This window comes from Ahaetulla prasina, chromosome 1, assembly GCF_028640845.1.
Source record: "Ahaetulla prasina isolate Xishuangbanna chromosome 1, ASM2864084v1, whole genome shotgun sequence".
Lineage (NCBI taxonomy): Eukaryota > Metazoa > Chordata > Lepidosauria > Squamata > Colubridae > Ahaetulla > Ahaetulla prasina.
The window spans coordinates 375,515,855-375,535,209 of NC_080539.1; the positions used below are offsets into that span (position 1 = coordinate 375,515,855).

The 19,355-nt window shown below is 49.7% G+C and overlaps 1 protein-coding gene across 1 annotated transcript; it reads left to right on the forward strand.

Annotated features, from left to right (window-relative positions):
- The first annotated feature begins 1,185 nt into the window (after positions 1–1,185).
- Positions 1,186–18,071, forward strand: LOC131188413 (uncharacterized). Its single transcript, XM_058163680.1, has 7 exons — positions 1,186–1,349; positions 7,795–7,928; positions 8,212–8,451; positions 13,230–13,503; positions 14,686–14,870; positions 15,945–15,985; positions 16,766–18,071. Exons 1-7 carry the CDS (start codon positions 1,262–1,264, stop codon positions 16,941–16,943), a joined length of 1,140 nt encoding a protein of 379 aa, XP_058019663.1. The 5' UTR covers positions 1,186–1,261; the 3' UTR covers positions 16,944–18,071.
- The last annotated feature ends 1,284 nt before the right edge of the window (positions 18,072–19,355 follow it).

The window sequence follows — 19,355 nt, forward strand, 5'->3', positions numbered from 1 at the left end:
CCACTGTTGTTAAGTGAATCACTGAAGTTGTTAAGTTAGTCACACAGTCGTTAAGCAAATCCAGCTTCCCTCTTGACTTTACTGGCCAGAAGGTTGCAGACGTGGATCACGTCACCCCCAGGGCACGCCGACCGTCGTAAGTATGAGTCAATTGCCAAGTGTCTGAATTTTGATCACACGACTGTGGGGATGCTACAACGGTCATAAGTGTGAAAAATGGTCCTAAGACACTTTGTTCAGTGCCATTGTAACTGTAAATGGTCGCTAAATGAACCTGCAGTCTATTAGGGAAACATCCTGCTTCTTTGTACCCTATGACCATCATTAAGTATTATAAGTGTTGTACCTTGATGAAGGTATCTTTTCTTTTATGTACACTGAGAGCATCTGCACCAAAGACAAATTCCTTGTGTGTCCAATCACACTTGGCCAATAAAAAATTCTATTCTATTCTATTCTATTCTGTTCTGTTCTGTTCTGTTCTGTTCTGTTCTGTTCTGTTCTGTTCTATTATTCTATTCTATTCTGTTTATCAGACCAGATAAAACGGCTAAGTGTTTGTAAGACTCCCAGAGTTGAGTTACCTATGGGCAGCCAATAAATTTTGTAAATAAATAAACAAGTGGAAAGCAAGAATTGGGCTCTGCATGTCAACATTGGGGGCAAGAATCGGTGGTGCCCCCCTGGGGCCAGGGACCCAGCCTTCTCTGTTTGGCCAGGGTCAAAAGCCCAGCAGGACGACAGGAAAGGCCTCCGGAGGAAAAAGAGAATTTTTGCTGGAGGAAAAAAGTGGTTTTGGGGGGGCAGCCTGTCCAAGACACCCCCAAAATTCAGAAGTTGTGGGTGTCTCCATCACTGGAGGCTTTTAAGAAGGGATTGGCCAACCATTGGTCTGAAACGGGACAGGGTCTCCCACTTGAGCAGGGAGGTTGGACTAGAAAACCTCCAAGGTCCCTTCCAACTCTCTTATTTTATGATATTTTGTGTATGCTGTTGTGATTGAGAAACTAATCAATGGAAGAGCCTCCTGGAGTTGTGGGGGGTTCTATCGCTGGAGATTTTCAAAAATAGACCAGACAGCCATTTGACCAAGGTGGTGTAAGGCTCCTGCCTTGAGCAGGGGGTTGGACTAGATGACCTCCAAGGTCCCTTCCCACTCTATTGTTCTGTTCTGTTCTGTTCTGAGAAATTCTTCCTTGAGCTTCTGAACTGCTCCACCCTGCAAGCTATAAATCTGCCATTTGTGCCCCCAGGTGCTGGAATGGCCAGCTGGCCACAAGGTGGCCGAAACCTGCCGGCCGAGCGAGGCTGTTGCAAGAGGCAAAGTCGCCTGGTCTTCCTCGGACACGGTGAGTTGGGACGAAGCCCATCCTGATAAAACTGAATTCCTCCTCAGTTTTGCTCCTGGGAGTTTCCTTCGCAAGGCCCTCCCCTCTCTCTCCTGGGAGGGTTGGGCGGGAAAGATCAAAGAATTTAAGAAGATCAAAAGATCAAAGTTGATTGAAGAAGAGACTGGAATCTCTGAAATGGTATCTCCTTCCTGAGCAGAGGGTTGGACTAGAAGACCTCCAGAGTCCCTTCCAGCTCTGTTCTGATTGAAGTGCAAACCCTTTCTCTCCCCCAAACTCACTAAATGGCCAATTCAAGTATCAAGGGAGGCCGGAGAGAACTGGGGGTTTTGGGAGGGGGGTGTTGGTTCTGCCTTAACGGACCCTCCGAAATTTGCAAACCCTGGAGCCAATCAACATCTCCTGGAGGAGGAGGCTCTGTCTGAAGCCTCCCACAATACAGAAGCTTTCCTGCCTTTATTTTCTTCACCCAAACTGAGAAAGGCTGAAAGAAAAATAACTCCAGATGAAGATAGAGAAAGTGGGGTGGGGTTGTTTATTCATCCGTCATTTGACCCATTGGTCAGCTGCAACCGGACAAGCCTTGCAAATCTCCCTGCAAGACTTTGGAAAGGATGACCTTTGACATCACCCCAAATCCTCTCTCCCTCCACTTTCCCTCCTCCAGAGCCCCCCATCTTTTTTGCAGGAGCCTTGCTGGAGGCAAAGAAAAAATATTTTATTTCATTTATCAAATTTATTTGCTGCCCATCTCAGAATTCAAGGTGACTTTTTTGGGCGGGGATGCATGGGAGACCCCAGAAAACCTCCAAGATTTCAATCAGAATAGAGCAGGAAGGGACCTTAGAGATCTTCTAGTCCAACCAGTTGCTCAAACAGGAGACCATATACCATTCTAACCAGATAGTTGTCCAGTCTCTTCTTAAAAACCTCCAGTGTTGGAGCATCCACAACTTCTGGTGGCAAGGTGTTCCACTGGTTAATTGTTCTAATTTTCAGAAAGTTTCTATTTAATTCTAGATTGCTTCTCTCCTTGATTAGTTTTATCCATTGTTTCTTGTCCTGCCTTCAGGGGCTTTAGAGAATAGGTTGACCCCCTCCTCTTCTTTATGGCAGTCCCTCAAATTTGGGAAGACTGCTATCACGTTACCCCTACTACTCCTTTTCTATAGGCTAGCCATATTTAATTCAATTTGTTTTCTTCCTCGCCAGAGTAAAACCTTGGTGGGGCTTTCTCCATGGGGCTGGGCGGGCAGAGGGTCTGGGCAAGAGCAGAACTCAAGAGGGTCCCCTTGGCTGCCCTTTGGCCCCATCTTGGCAGCTGAGTCCCCATCGCCCTCCAAGGGTCTCCGAGAAGTAGCCCTCTGCAACTCCCAGGCCTCAAAGCCAGCATGGGTGATTATTAGCCATTCATTCATTCATTCATTCATTCATTCCACCAATTTATGGGGCTGCTCAACTCACACAAAGATGACTCTGGGCAGCTTACAAGAAGGTTAAAACTCCACAATGTAACAACCCCACCTTGTCCTTGGCATCAGGAACACAAACCATCCAACCACTTGATTGGGGGGTAGTGAAAAAGTTAGAAGGTGGTCCCGGCTGTGATTTGGGGTAGAAACAGGATTTTTAGCACCGAGAGGAGAGAGCCGGGCCAGAAGGGCAACGTGGCGGATGACCGGCTCTGCCATTCATCTCCCACCAGGCTGGCCACACGACCTTAAGACCTCCAGGGACCCTCATCATCCTTGCAAAGGGATGACCGTCTGAAGCTGGGCCAGGAGGTCTTCTGGACGTTTTGCCCTGGCCGGAGGCGGTGCCTGAAAGGGGAAGGGGGTCCTCCTAATGGAGCCAGGACGGGAACTTGTTGGGGATGCTGAAGGGGTGGGCTAGGTGACCTCCAGACCTCCCTCTTGCTCCCCTAAAGCATAGGCCCTGCACTGTTTAGGCTGACAGTGCAGAAAGTGCATCGTGGCAAGGAAAGGCCCTCGGTTGTGGGGCAGGAAAAGTGAACCCCAGATAGCCTTATGGTTACTGGCAATGGGGGGTTGGGGAAGAGAGGGCAGAGCTGAAGGGGGCCAAGATCTCTGCAGAGGGGCTGGGGTGAGGGCCAGTTTCCTGCCTCTCTCCCAAAGGAAGGGAATCTTTGCCTCCAAAGATAAACGCCCCCCCTTTTTGGGGGGTGAGAGACAGCAAACCAATTAGTAGGGCTATTATTCCTGCAGCCTTGCATGCTAAGGACCACCAAGGGTTGCATTGTTGGCATCCTTCCTGCCCGCCTCTGCCCCCTTCCTCTGGGTCTCCCTCCTTTTCCCCACCCCCTCCCACCCTCCAGCCATGATTTTGTATATTGCTGATAATGGCCTGTCTCCCCCCCTCCCCTCCCCCCCAGTTGCTAATGGAAGAACACCCCCTTAACCCATCTCGGTCCTTCCTTCCTGGCTGCCACGGTCCTTTGATTCAGCCCAGCCTTTTCCCATCCTGGACAGAAGCTTTGCCCTTCCTCCTGCAAAAATCTCCTTTTTTTATTCCTGGGTTCTGCCCGGTTTTGGCATTGCTCTACTGTACACCATTGGGACAATAACCATATGGAAAATATGAATGTAGCTTCTGCATTGCAACCTTTTCTCTTTCCCCTATGGGTGTATGAGGGAGATGTCTCTCTGTCTGTCTATCTATCCGTCCATCCATCCATCCATCCATCCATCCATCCATCCATCCATCCATCCATCCATCCATCTATCTATCTATCTCTATCTATCTATCTATCTATCTATCTATCTATCTATCTATCTATCTATCTATCTATCTATCTATCTATCATCTATCTATCTATCTATCTATCTATCTATCTATCTATCTATCTATCATCTTTCATCTATCTATCTATCTATCTATCTATCTATCTATCTATCTATCTATATCTTTCATCTATCTATGTAATCTATATCATCTATCTGTCGTCTGTCTTTCTGTCTGTCTGTCTGTCTATCTATCTTTCATCTGTCTATCTATCTATCTATCTATCTATCTATCTATCTATCTATCTATCTATCTATCTATCTATCTATCATCTTTCATCTATCTATCTATCTATCTATATCATCTATCTGTCTGTCTGTCTGTCTATCTATCTTTATCTGTCTATCTATCTATCATCTATCTACCTGTCTATCACCTCCTGCAATTTAAAAAACTGATTACGTAGCAAAATGGGATGGTGTTTTATCTTCTTCCTTTGGCATTTCAGTGCTGGATGATTATTGATTGATTGATTGATCACATTTAGAATATAGAATCCTAGGCTTGGAAGAGGACCTTGGAGGTCTTCTAGTCCATCCCCCTGCTCAAGCAGGAAACCTTGTCTGTCTTGCCTCTTTCACACACAGGGACTCTTTATTTGGCTGGCGCCCAAATAAAATGTTAAAAACATAAAAACTGGATATAAAAATTTAGAATAGAATGAATAGAATAGAACAGAATTTTTTATTGGCCAAGTGTGATTGGACACACAAGGAATTTGTCTTGGTGCATATGCTCTCAGTTTACATAAAAGAAAAGATACGTTCATCAAGGTACAACATTTACAACACAATTGATGGTCAATATATCAATATAAATCATAAGGATTGCCAGCAACAAGTTATAGTCATACAGTCATAAGTGGAAAGAGATTGGTGATGGGAACGATGAGAAGATTAATAGTAGTGCAGATACTAAGTAGTTTGACAGTGTTGAGGGATTTGTTTGTTTAGCAGAGTGATGGCCTTGGGGAAAAAACTGTTCTTGTGTCTAGTTGTTCTGGTGTGCAGTGCTCTATAGCGTCGTTTTGAGGGTAGGAGTTGAAACAGTTTATGTCCAGGATGCGAGGATCTGTAAATATTTTCACGGCCCTCTTCTTGATTCGTGGAGTATACAGGTCGTCAATGGAAGGCAGATTGGTAGGAAATATTTTTCTGCAGTTCTAATTATCCTCTGAAGTCTGTGTTTTTCTTGTTGAGTTGCAGAACCGAACCAGACAGTTATAGAGGTGCAAATGACAGACTCAATAATTCCTCTGTAGAACTGAATCAGCAGCTCCTTGGGCAGTTTGAGCTTACTGAGTTGGCGTAGAAAGAACATTCTTTGCTGTCCTTTTTTAATGATGTTTTTGATGTTAGCTGTCCATTTTAGATCTTGCGATATGATAGAACCTAGAAATTTGAAGGTTTCTACTGTTGATACTGTGTTGTCTAGTATTGTGAGAGGTGGAAGTATGGAAGGGTTTCTCCTAAAGTCTACCACCATTTCTACGGTTTTGAGTGTGTTCAGTTCCAGATTGTTTTGGTTGCACCACAAGGCTAGTCGTTCGACCTCTCGTCTATATGCGGATTCGTCATTGTCTCAAATGAGACCAATCACTGTTGTGTCATCTGTGAACTTCAGTAGCTTAACAGATGGATCATTGGAGATGCAGTCATTGGTATACAGAGAGAAAAGAAGTGGGGAGAGCACACAGCCTTGGTGGGGGGCCCTGTGCTAATTGTACAGGTATCTGATGTGATCTTGCTTAGCTTCACCTGCTGCTTCCTGTTTGTTAGGAAGCTTGTGATCCACTTACAAGTCTGTTCCGGTACCTGTAGCTGGTTTAGCTTAGTTAGAAGAATGTCTGGAATGATGGTATTGAATGCTGAACTAAAGTCTACAAAGAGGACCCTTGCATAGGTCTTTGGAGACTCAAGATGTTGTAGGGTTAAATTTAAAACATAAGAGGCCAGGATAGTTAAAATTTGACACTAAAGGTTAATTAATTAAATTAATTAATTAATTAATTAAATTTAAAACATAAGAGGCCAAGATAGTTAAAATTTGACACTAAAGGTTAATTAAAAGGTGGGGGAGGGGCTTCAGGGCGCTAATCAGCCCACCTCCATTATGTGGGGTCAGTAATGGTGTGATAATTGGTGCAATTAGCAAGGGATAATGGAGGTGATAATGTGATGAGACAGTAATAGTGATTAGCGCTAGGAGGGCAGACTGTGCTTGCAGGCTACAAATTGCTTTGAGAGTCAAATTCTGAATATCCATTCAGCAGGAGGCTGTTTGGGAAAAGAGAAATATCAATCGGTTATTCCCTTAAATGGGATGCAAAATTGGAGATCCAGCTAGGTGTCTGGGAATGCCAAAAAAGAGGCAGCCTGTTTGACAGACATTTTATTATATACAGATTTACACTTGGAGCTACATAAAGGCTGAATTTTGCAAGGGATAAAATGTTGAATCAATTGTGATCATTTTCGACTTTAGAATTAGGAAAGACTAACTTACCTTGCAGGGGTGTGTGTGTGTCCAAAGATAAAAGCAACAAAACTACACAAGTAATTTTTGGACAAAAAGAGGGATGAAAATTGGAATAATAGTACTGTGGAGAAATGGATAAGATAGCAGGAGGAGACTGAATCTCGTGGTTATGTATCACTTTATACCACACTATAAAGCCCTAGTAAGACCACACCTAGAATCCTGCATCCAGTTTTGGTCACCACACTATAAAAAAGATGTCGAGACTCTAGAAAAAGTGCAGAGAAGAGCAACCAGGATGATTAGGGGACTGGAGGCTAAAATATATGACAAACGGTTAGAGGAACTGGGCATGGCTAGTCTAGTGACGAGAAGGACCAGGGGAGACATGATAGCAATGTTCCAATATTTGAGGGGCTGCCAGAGAGAGAAGCGGGTCAAGCTATTTTCCAAAGCACCTGAAGGTCAGACAAGGAATAATGGATGGAAACTGACCAAGGAGAGATTCAACCTGGAAATAAGGAAAAAATTCTGACAGTGAGATCAACCAACCCATGGAACAGAAGTTGCCTTCAGAAGTTGTGGGAGCTTCATCACTGGAGGCTTTCAAGGAGAGACTGGACGGCCATCTGTCAGAAATGGTGTAGGGTCTCCTGCTTGGATGAGGTGGGGGTGGACTAGATGACCTCTGAGGTTCCTTCCAACTCTTTTGTTATTCATCCAGGTCATGGTTGTCCCAAAGGTGCTTTTCCAAAAGGCAACTGGACTTTCTTGGGTTTCTTGAAAACATTTCAGAACTGAAGAAGCTTCTTGCGTGAGAAGTGAAATGTTTTCAAGGACAAAAAAAAAAATCCCAAGAAAGTCCAGTTGCTTTTTGGGAAAGCATCTTTGGGACAACCTGGTCCTTGGCACACCTTCCGCTTTCCCAGATGTTGGATGAAGGAACGTGGCTTGTTCCCTTTGTCTCTTCTTGCAAATGGTCCTACAGCCAGCAAGACTTTTTGAGAATTAATCTGAATCCACAAAGGGGACAAATCTGCCCTACATAGCAAGTTCACTCCTGGTAAAATGTTGGGGGTCTTGGGATGCTATGGAAGCCTTTTGGGGGGGCTGGGTGAGACCCTGACCCAGAAAATACCCTGTTGGTTTTCCTCTCCCTCCCCAGATCTTTCGGGTAGCCCTGTGAGCGTTGATGTGGGGCTGTGCAGGAGCCTGTGTGGCAGGGGGAAATCCCCCCCTTCAGGATGTCCTGGTCTTCCCAGAGAGCTTTCCCTGTTGGACTTCCACCAGACTCTCAAGGTGAGGCTTCGCCATCCAGGCTCAGCTGGCCTCGCCAGATGTTCACACACCCCTCCTGCCAGGAAGGAAGGGAGGGAGGGAGGGAGGGAGGGGATGGTTCTTGAGGCTCTTCCAAAGGCAGGAATGAGGGTTGCATGGCCCCCAATTCCCCCTCCTTCTCCAGAATGGGCTCTTGGGGCAGGGAGGCCTGGGGCATCCTGAGCTCCTCATTCCCCTGGCACCATTGGGCTTCTACCTGATGCCTGGCCATTAACTTAGCCTCCTCCCCACCTTGTGTTTGCAGGAGAGGCCCCCGCAGTGGCCAGCCAGGCCCAGGGGAGACCCCCACTCTGAAGGCTGCTGCCCACCTGGATCTCGCTGCGAGCCCAGCCGCCTCCTGGTGCAGGATCGCTGGCTTTGGGACGGCCCTCGGCAGGTGGAAGTGGTGGACGGCTGCCAGTGCAATGCCAGCCCGGCCGAGTGCCTCCGGTTGCCCACCCTGAAGACCTTCTTTCCTGACTCCCCTCTGGAGCAGACCCTGGACGTGGGCAGGTGTGCTGGCCCCCCGCCCTCCCAAGGTGAGCCAGCTGGGGCATCCAGCAGTGTGGAGTTCAGCCTTGCCAAGCTGGGTCCCGGCTGGGATGGGGAGCATGGGGATGTTTTGTCCCTCCTCGCCTCCGTCCGAGCAATGGCTTAATTAGCCGGCACTATCAGCTCTGGCAGCAAACTAGTGAGCGTCTGCCAAGTGATTCTGTTATCTCCCTTAATGCCGATGAGTCACCCAGGAACAAACAGTACTTCAGCTCTAGTTAAGCAGTTGATTTGCCTGCTACGAAGAGGCATAGCAGCCCTCGTTGGTTTTATATCCTGTGGGGTGTGGCTCCATGACTCAGCACTTCCTACGCCTGCCCCACCCCTGCTTCTGTTGTTCCCACCTCTCCTGCCTATGAAACCTAGGGTCCAGCCAGGACTGATTGCCATCAGCTGGGTCTGGAGGCGTGGCCTGGGGGGGAAGAGTCAGGGGATGGAGGCCTCATTATCTCCTCCACCTGGCCTGCCTCTGGCTCCTGGAGCTGAGCCAGGGAAGCTGGTGCTCCCGAGGTAAGTCCTGATGACCCTTCCCCCTCACTTTCCAAGTCACTTTCTGGCAGGGGGCCCGGCTCGGGGGGGCGCAGACACAACAGGGAGTTGCTTGGGGTCCCAGAGTGGGGAGGGCTGGCCTGCAAGGGCCAGAGAGCTGTTCCCCCTCCCCATAAAACCAGGCAGAGCTCTGGACACGAAAGAATGCCTTAACTTCCTATCCCAGGCTGCCTCTCCACTGCAGCCCAATTAAGATAAGAGATAAGATAAGATCTTATAAGAGATAAGAGATAAAACAAGACAAGATAAGATAAGATAGAAGACCAATAATGTTGGAAACATGGGAGAAAATCTGGGTTAGAAATGTTAAGTTTACACAAGCGCAGAATTTAAGGGAAAATTTTTATAAGATGTTTTATAGATGGCACTTACATCCCAAAAAATTATCACGTATGTATCCTGATATCCAAGCGAAATGTTGGAGGTGTGATTGTGATGACGCTACATATTTTCATATTTGGTGGACTTGCAAGAAAATTAAGGCCTTTTGGATAAGAATTTGGTGGATTATTCAAAATGTACTGAAGAAGAAGATAAGGCTCAGCTGGCCTCACCAGATGTTCACACACCCCTCCTGCCAGGAAGGAAGAGAGCGAGGGAGGGAGGGAGGGAGGGAGGGGATGGTTCTTGAGGCTCTTCCAAAGGCAGGAATTCTTCTTGTGGCTCTTCCAAAGGCAGAGAGGTGGCATGCGGCCAAGAAGAATTTTTGGGGATTTTTAGATAGGTTTTTAAAAAGGGGTTTTTTAAGGGGAGGGAGGGATACGACGGGTGGGGGGATTAACCCGTCGGGGAGGATCAGCCCTGTGCTATTCATGACACTTCTACATCTGGTCTGAAGGCAGGGGGGGAGGGTCTTGTTCCAGGACTAGAGGGTTGTTCAATCTGTACGGTAAGTGGGAGAGGCAGATATGGCGGAGGGGGGGGCGTATCGAGAGTTGGGAGCACGTGTTCGATGTCTGAAAGCGATCACGTGCTCCGGCCCCTCAGTCCCTACCCGTTCCTCCGGCGGCCATGATCCTCAGAGCTTGGATCTTCGGTTGATGTTATGTAATGCCCGGTCCGTGGTCAATAAAGCTCCCCTGATTTGCGATCTTATTCAGGAGGAGTCCGCGGACCTTATGGGCATTATGGAGACCTGGTTGGGCCCAGAGGGGGGGTCCCCCTTGTTGAGCTGTGCCCTCCAGGTTTCCGAGCATTTCATCAGCCGAGGGCCCAAGGTAGGGGTGGGGGGGGTGGCGGTTGTCATTAAGGAAGATCTAGAGCCGAGGGAGGCCACTGTTCCTCAGATTGCCGGCTGTGAATCCCTCTATGTGAGGTGGGGCCATAGGAATCAGTTGGGTTTGTTGATCGCGTACCTGGCTCCTTGCTGCGTGACCACAGCCCTGCCCGAGCTGTTGGAGGTTCTAGCCGCTGTGGCGGTAGAGACCCCCAGACTGATAGTCATGGGGGATTTCAACCTGCCATCAGCTGGCTTGTTATCTACAGCAGCTCGAGAGTTCCAGGCTTCCATGACGGCCTTGGACCTGATTCGAGTAAATGATGGCCCCACGACATGGGGAGGCACGCTGGATCTGATTTATATCTCTGGACAGTGGTTAAATGATCTGGAATTAGATGATTTAGTAACAGAACCGTGTCATGGTCCGATCATTTCTCCTTCGCCTAGACTTCCGAACCGCCACTCACCATCGCAGGGAGACGGAACCTACGTTGGTTCCGTCCCAGGCGCCTGATGGACCCGAGAGGTTCCTGACGGAGCTTGGGCCATTCCTGAGGATCTGGCCCACGGCACGACTGAGGAACTAGTCGTGGCCTGGGAACAGGCGCGGCTGGGGGCCTTGGACCGTGTCGTGCCTTTGCGACCTCTGACCCGGCGCAGATCTCGCCCGCCCCTTGGTTTTCCGAGGGGCTAAGGAGATGAAACGCCGGAGAAGACGCCTAGAGAGCACCTGGAGGTCCAGTCGTTCAGCTTGATCGACACTAGTTAGGTCCTATTCTAGGACCTACCTAGTGGCAATGAGGGAGGCGAGGCGTCACGCCTCCACCCTCATTGCGTCGGCAGATAACCGCCCGGCCGCCCTGTTTGGTGACCCGCTCCTCCTTCATCAGGAGGTGCGGGATGACCCTTGCAGGGACGTGCCGAGGAGTTTAGTGGTTATCTATACGATAAAATCGCTCAGCTGGGACAGTCTGGACCGACATTGGGATGATCCAAGCGAGGGAGAGGAGGCACGCCTTGTCGAGTCTGTTTGGGATGAGTTTGACCCTGTGGCTCCGAGGGCGTGGACAGGTTGTTGGGACGGCTTCACACCACTACATGTTTACTGGACCCGTGTCCTTCCTGGCTGGTACTGGCCACTCAGGAGGTGACACGAGGCTGGCTCAGAGGATTATCAACGCTTTGTTGGAAGGGTTTTCCTGCCGCCTTGAAAGAGGCGGTGGTGAGACCCTCCTCAAGAAGCCCTCCTGGACCCAGCTATTTTGGTAATTATCGTCCAGTCTCCAACCTTCGCTGTGAAGGTTGTAGAAAATGCTGTGGCGCGACAGCTACCCCAATACCTGGATGAAGCTGTCTATCTAGACCCGTTCCAGTCCGGCTTCCGACCCGGATACAGCACGGAGACAGCTTTGGTCGCATTGGTGGATGATCTCTGGAGGGCCAGGACAGGGTTATTCCTCTGCCCTGGTCCTATTAGACCTCTCAGCGGCTTTTGATACCATCGACCATGGTATCCTGCTGCGCCGGTTGGGGGGATTGGGAGTGGGAGGCACCGTGTATCGGTGGTTCTCCTCCTATCTCTCCGACCGGTCGCAGACGGTGTTGACAGGGGGGCAGGGGTCGACCGCAGGTGCCTCACTTGTGGGGTGCCGCGGGGTCGATCCTCTCGCCTCCTGTTCAAGATCTATATGAAGCCGCTGGGTGAGATCATCAGTGGCTTCGGGGTGAGATACCAGCTGTACGCTGATGACACCCAGCTGTACTTTTCCACCCCGGGCCACCCCAATGAAGTTGTTGAAGTGCTGTCCCGGTGTTTGGAAGCCGTACGGGTCTGGATGGGGAGAAACAGGCTCAAGCTTAATCCCTCCAAGACGGAGTGGCTGTGGATGCCGGCATCCCGATTCAGTCAGCTGCAGCTGCGGCTGACTGTTGGAGGCGAGTTATTGGCCCCAAAGGACAGGGTGCGCAACTTGGGTGTCCTTCTGGATGAACGGCTGTCGTTTGAAGATCATTTGACGGCCGTCTCCAGGAGGGCCCTCCACCAGGTTCGCCTGGTTCGGCAGTTGCGCCCCTTCCTTGATCGGGATGCCTTATGCACGGTCACTCATGCGCTCGTTACCTCTCGCTTGGATTATTGTAATGCTCTCTACATGGGGCTCCCCCTGAGGTGCACTCGGAGGCTTCAGTTAGTCCAGAATGCAGCTGCGCGGGTGATAGAGGGAGCCAGCGTAGCCCCATGTAACACCGCTCCTGCGCAGACTGCACTGGCTACCTGTGGCCTTCGGTGCACTTTAAGGTTTTGGTTACGACCTTTAAAGCTCCATGGCTTAGGGCCTGGGTACTTACGGGACCGCCTGCTGTTACCACATGCCTCCCACCGTCCCGTTCGCTCTCACAGAGAGGGACTTCTCAGGGTGCCGTCCGCCAAGCAATGTCGGCTGGCAGGCCCCAGGGGAAGGGCCTTCTCTGTGGGGCTCCCACTCTGGAACGAGCTTCCGGTTTACGCCAAATACCTGACCTTCGGACCTTTCGCCGCGAACTGAAGACATATCTTTTCATTCGCGCGGGGCTGGCTTAAATTTTATTGATTTTAAATTTTCTACCACTAATTTTTAAAATGGGGTTTTAGTTTTTATATATTTTTAAAGTTTCAGGCCAATTATAATAAGTTTTTTAAATTTGCATTTTTAAACTGTATATTGTATTGTTCATTTTTTACTTTGCCTGTACACCACCCTGAGTCCTTCGGGAGAAGGGCGGTATAAAAATCAAATAAATAATAATAATAAATAATAATAAAAGGAATGAGGTTGCATAGCCCCCAATTCCCCCTCCTTCTCCAGAATGGGCTCTTGGGGCAGGGAGGCCTGGGGCATCCTGAGCTCCTCATTCCCCTGGCACCATTGGGCTTCTACCTGATGCCTGGGCATTAACTTAGCCTCCTCCCCCCCTTGTGTTTGCAGGAGAGGCCCCCGCAGTGGCTAGCCAGGCCCAGGGGAGACCCCCACTCTGAAGGCTGCTGCCCACCTGGATCTCGCTGCGAGCCCAGCCGCCTCCTGGTGCAGGATCGCTGGCTTTGGGACGGCCCTCGGCAGGTGGAAGTGGTGGACAGCTGCCAGTGCAATGCCAGCCCGGCCGAGTGCCTCCGGTTGCCCACCCTGAAGACCTTCTTTCCTGACTCCCCTCTGGAGCAGACCCTGGACGTGGGCAGGTGTGCTGGCCCCCCGCCCTCCCAAGGTGAGCCAGCTGGGGCATCCAGCAGTGTGGAGTTCAGCCTTGCCAAGCTGGGTCCCGGCTGGGATGGGGAGCATGGGGATGTTCTGTCCCCCCTCACCTCCGTCCGAGCAATGGCTTAATTAGCCAGCACTATCAGCTCTGGCAGCAAACTAGCGAGCGTCTGCCAAGTGATTCTGTTATCTCCCTTAATGCCGATGAGTCACCCAGGAACAAACAGTACTTCAGCTCTAGTTAAGCAGTTGATTTGCCTGCTATGAAGAGGCACAGCAGCCCTTGCTGCCTTTATATCCTGTGGGTTGTGGCTCCATGACTCAGCACTTCCTACGCCTGCCCCACCCTTGCTTCTGTTGTTCCCACCTCTCCTGCCTATGAAACCTAGGGTCCAGCCAGGACTGATTGCCATCAGCTGGGTCTGGAGGCGTGGCCTGGGGGGGAAGAGTCAGGGGACGGAGGCCTCGTTATCTCCTCCACCTGGCCTGCCTCTGGCTCCTGGAGCTGAGCCAGGGAAGCCGGTGCTCCCGAGATAAGTCCTGACGGCCCTTCCCCCTCACTTTCCAAGTCACTTTCTGGCAGGGGGCCCGGCTCGGGGGGGCGCAGACACAACAGGGAGTTGCTTGGGGTCCCAGAGTGGGGAGGGCTGGCCTGCAAGGGCCAGAGAGCTGTTCCCCCTCCCCATAAAACCAGGCAGAGCTCTGGACACGAAAGAATGCCTTAACTTCCTATCCCAGGCTGCCTCTCCACTGCGGCCCAATTAAGATAAGAGATAAGATAAGATCTTATAAGAGATAAGAGATAAAACAAGACAAGATAAGATAAGATAGAAGACAGAAGATAGACAATAGAAAGGAATCAGATAAAATAGAAAGGAATATCAGATAAAAGATAAGATATAAGCTAAACTAAGCTAGGATAGGATAGGATAGGATAGGATATAGGATATAAGATAAGAGATAGGATAGGATAGGATAAAAAATACAATAAAATATAAGATGAGATAAGATGATAAAAGATAACCTTTATTGTCATTTTTTTAACTGTGGGCTCACCCCACTGACTGACTGTCCACCAGAAAAAACACAGAAAAGAACCACGTTTACTTGTGCAAAATGGGGCTTTGCCACTGACCCCCCAGGGTGTGGGCAGCTGGTGTCTGCTGGGTGACTCTCTCTCTCTCTCTGCCAGGTGGGCCCTTCTGCGTGCCAACGGGGTTCGACTCGATCCTCCTGCAGGGCCCCAACGGGAAGCGCCTGATCCGGACGCTGGGGGGCTGCCAGGGCCAAGGGGCCTCTTGCTACCGGGTGCCCCACTGGGAACATTACTCGGAGGTGGTGCTGAACGTTGAAGGGAGGAAGAGAGAGCAACGGAAGGTCTGTTGTTCCTGTGTGCCTCCCCTCCCCGTTGCCCCCTGCCCCAGTTTTTCCCCACCGGAGCCCCAGTTTTCCCCACTAGCTTTTCCCCACCGGAGCCACAGCAAAGGGTCTCGGGGTTAGTTTGCGGGAGGAGCAGGAGGGAGGGGACACCGATCCAGGTGGGATGAAAGGAGCATCTCTCCTACAGCTGGTTTTCCTAGGAAAACCCATCCCCATAATTTAGTAGAAACCTAGAATTCCTACAGCAACTATGACATCTCCTTAGGGCAATTTTGGGCTTTTGGTTACTCTAAATGTCTGGAGTAAATTTTAAACAAATTGGTGATGTGCTAAGAACTGTGGGCCACGGAGGGGTGTCAGCTCCCTTATTCAGGCAGGGTCTATCTTCAAAGAGGCCCAGTCCTCAGCTATCCTGGCTGTTCCTGGATCTGTTGGCATGAATGCCAGCTGGGAAAAGGGGTGGATGGCTTGAACTGGTTGACCTTGGGACAATTCCCTTTCTCTCTCTCTATCTCTCAGCCCGGCCCACCTCAGAGGGTTGTTGTGATGGGGGGAGGGAAAGAGGAGAAAGGAGGATCAGATCTCTCCGCCACCTTGACATTGATAAAAATAATAAAAAGCAAGATAGCCCCCCCCCAACTGTTCAAAATAATAATCCCCCAAATATCACTGCTGGGTTGGCAAGTTTTGAGATCCTGGGGCTGGGGGGCCTGGGGCAAGGCCAAGGGCACAGCTCCCCAACACTGGGCACCTGGACAGAACTTGGTCCCAAGCTCAAAAAAGCGGCTAGTAATGTTTAAGACTGGCAGGCTGGCGAAGCGCCCATCGAAAGGGGCCTTTGTCCAAGGGGCTGCCAGCTTCACCCATCCTCCCCAGCCAGGGTGACAGATGCGCCAAGGGGAATTTGAGAATTGGATGATGCAAAAAAAGGACTGACACCCTTTATTTGGGGGGGGGGGAACCCCACAGGCCAGGCCAGCTTCTTGCAAAGATAGCCCCCCCCCCCACCCGCCCCAACCAAGTGAAAGGAAACAGTTTTTTTTCCTGCTCTTTGTTTTGCAAATCTTTCAGGAAATTGACCTGGGAAGGTGCTTAGGAAGATGTCAGCAGAGGTAAGGCAGCCCAGATGCAGGGGGTGGGGTGGGGAACACAGGCACATAGACAGGGGCACCCACAAAAACACACACACACACACACACAGCCCCAGCCAGCCAGCCCTCCCTCCCTTTCATTTCCTCCCGGGTGTGTATTGGGGTCCTGGGATTAGAGCAGTGACAGACAGCTGCCCCATTTGCTCCTGGTCTGGAGGTGTCAAGAGTGCTGTTAGCCCCCCCAACCCCCACCCAGAGACTGCGGGGTGGGGGGGGTGGGCACCTCACCACCATCCTTTGGGAAGGCCAGGACAGGGATGTGTGAATAGCTGGGAATTCAACATCTGGGGAGGAAGAGAAAGAATGGAGAAAGAGACGAAGTGGAGAACTTTTCAAAATGCAATTTGGGTTCCTTTGGATCAGTTCTGATATCTCCATCTGTCATATATTTCTCTTTCTCTCTCTTTATCTCCCTGTAATCACTCTCTTTGTGGTGGGGGAGGGGCGTTGCTGCTTTTTATGTTTATCACTTTTTCTTAGTCTCATCTGCCTTGCCAGAATACTTTCACCTTCCCTTCCCCTTTCCTTTCCTTTCCTTTCCTTTCCTTTCCTTTCCTTTCCTTTCCTTTCCTTCCCTTCCCTTCCCCTTTTCTTCCCTTCCCTTCCCTTCCCTTTCCCTTTCCCTTTCCCTTTCCCTTTCCCTTCCCTCTCCTCTCTTCTCCTTTCCCTTTCCCTTTCCCTTTCCCTCCCTCCCTCCCTGCCCTGCCCTGCCTCACTGCTCCTGTGTCTCTTCCTTCCCAGGGAGCCAGGGGGGCCAAGAGCCACTGCCAGTCACTGCATCCCTGATGGTTACGAGACAAAAACTTTCCAAAGCCGGACCGGGCAGCTACGCACCATCTTTGTCATCCAGACGTGCAAATGTGGACCCAAACGCTTGGGAGCCCCCATGCTGCCCCACCTCTGGAGCCGAAAGAATTGAAGGCAACAGCCGCTGCCAGCTCCTCCCCTCCCAAGAACTCCTGTACCATCCTGAAAGGAGAGAGAGGATGTGCAAATAAAATTTATCCAGAATGGGAGGGCCCAGCTGGTGGGTTTTGGGTCCCGGACACAATCATATCACGAAGCAAATGTTCCAGAAGGATTTTGCTTGCAACTCCAACCGGGCTGCGTTTCCACCTTGGGGGGGCTGCAAAGACCGAGGCTGGGGCAGGCGAGGCTGTCTTTTGCCCCGTCCCGGAGTGCAATCGTCCTTCATAGGGTAACCCAGATCTAGCTCTCTATTCACACAACCTCTTTCTCCAGGTTTAATCCAGGGCTGATGGCTGAATTTGCACAGCAATCCAAATTGAACTGAACACACTCAAAACCGTAGAAATGGTGGTAGACTTTAGGAGAAACCCTTTCATACTTCCAGCTCTCACAATATTAGAGAACACAGTATCAACAGTAGAAATCTTCAAATTTCTAGGTTCTATCATATCACAAGATCTAAAATGGACAGCTAACATCAAAAACATCATCAAAAAAGGACAACAAAGAATGTTCTTTCTGCGCCAACTCAGAAAGCTCAAACTGCCCAAGGAGCTGCTGATCCAATTCTACAGAGGAATTATTGAGTCTGTCATTTGCACCTCTATAACTGTCTGGTTCGGTTCTGCAACCCAACAAGAAAAACACAGACTTCAGAGGATAATTAGAACTGCAGAAAAAATAATTGCTACCAACCTGCCTTCCATTGAGGACCTGTATACTGCACGAATCAAGAAGAGGGCCGTGAAAATATTTGCAGATCCCTCGCATCCTGGACATAAACTGTTTCAACTCCTACCCTCAAAACGACGCTATAGAGCACTGCACATCAGAACAACTAGACACAAGAACAGTTTTTCCCCGAAGGCCATCACTCTGCTAAACAAATAATTCCCTCAACACTGTCAGACTATTTACTGAATCTGCACTACTATTAATCTTCTCATCGTTCCCATCACCCATCTCTTTCCACTTATGACTGTATGACTGTAACTTTGTTGCTGGCAATCCTTATGATTTATATTGATATTGATAGTTTCTTGATTGCTTATTTGAACCCTATGACTATCATTAAGTGTTGTACCTTAGAATTGTGCAAAATTAAAAATGGGCAGCCTCAAGACACTCCGTCCCTCCCCAAATTTTATTTACTATTTCTTATTAAACCAATTTATACAGCAACTGCCCATCTCTCATATAAGTGACTCTTGCTTGCAGGCCATACAACAGGGCTAAAAAGAGTTAATAAATCCATTAAAACAGGATGAAAACCAACTGAAAGCAAAGGGCAATAGATGAAGGGATGTTAAAGATAGTGGGACTGCCTCACATGCCCTGGGGGTGTCTTGGGGGTCCCCAAGCCAGGTTTGGAGGACCCCCAGAAGTTCAGCATCAACAGCTTTCCAGAATGAAGTCTGGAGGCGTGGGGGGAGGGGGGGCACCTGGATAGCTGCAGCCCTGCCAGGATGTTATGGTACCACCTGACTATGGCACCCACCCTTTGGAAGCCTCTGTTGGTGGGGGGCTCTCCATCCATCACCCAGGCAACCTCTCCTGGGTGGGGTCTTGCAGAAGAGGGGTGGACTCAGCCTAGTCACTGGGCAGAACTGTCCCCCCTTTTTGGGGGTGGGGTCTTCCTTGGCAGACTGCCAGCTTTTCCTATCTGGCCAGAGCTTAGAATGGGGGGTGGGGAGAAATAATTTTCCTAAAAATAAAATCTCCCTTCCTGATCGGTTGGCAGATCCAGCACCCAGAACCTGGAAAAGGAGGAAAGAACAGAATAGAACATATAGAATAGAATAAAACAGAAACGAGAATAGAATAGAATAAAATAGAAAATATAGACTAGACTAGACTAGAATAGCAGAGTTGGAAGGAACTCTGTAGGTCATCTAGTCCACCCCCTGCTCAAATGGTGTTGGCCAACAGGAATAAAAACTAGCCCTTTCATGCAGGACCAAGGGATGTCTTCTGGGCGGGGTGGGGGGGTGGGGAGGGAATCTGGAAACTTGAGAAGCTATGCAGATGCAAGGGGGGGGGCAGACACCTTGGACTGACAGATGCCCTGCCCTTTGGAGAGCCGGGCACAGTTTGGGTGGAGCACGGGTGGCAGGAAGGATGGCCAACAAACTGCGGGAAAACAGATTGCAATTTATTACATTTATAAGGCTGCCTGCTTCAGAAGCGGTCTGGCTCGCCCACCCGGCTACAAACAGATTTTTCAAAAAGAACATCTGTAGGAAATAATTGAGAAAGGAGAACTTGGTCTAGACCCACAATTAGAGCCAGCCGTGTGTGGCAGCAGCCAAAAAAGCGAATACAATCCTTGGTTGAATAAACAGAGGCATAGAATCAAAATCAC

Bases quoted from the DNA above. Each gene is read 5' to 3' on its own strand.
- LOC131188413 (XM_058163680.1), top strand. From the start codon at position 1,262: ATGGCCAGCTGGCCACAAGGTGGCCGAAACCTGCCGGCCGAGCGAGGC. The intron at 14,871-15,944 runs GTCTGTTGTTCC...CAAATCTTTCAG, and splicing joins GGAAGAGAGAGCAACGGAAG to GAAATTGACCTGGGAAGGTG. The intron at 15,986-16,765 runs GTAAGGCAGCCC...CTTCCTTCCCAG, and splicing joins TTAGGAAGATGTCAGCAGAG to GGAGCCAGGGGGGCCAAGAG.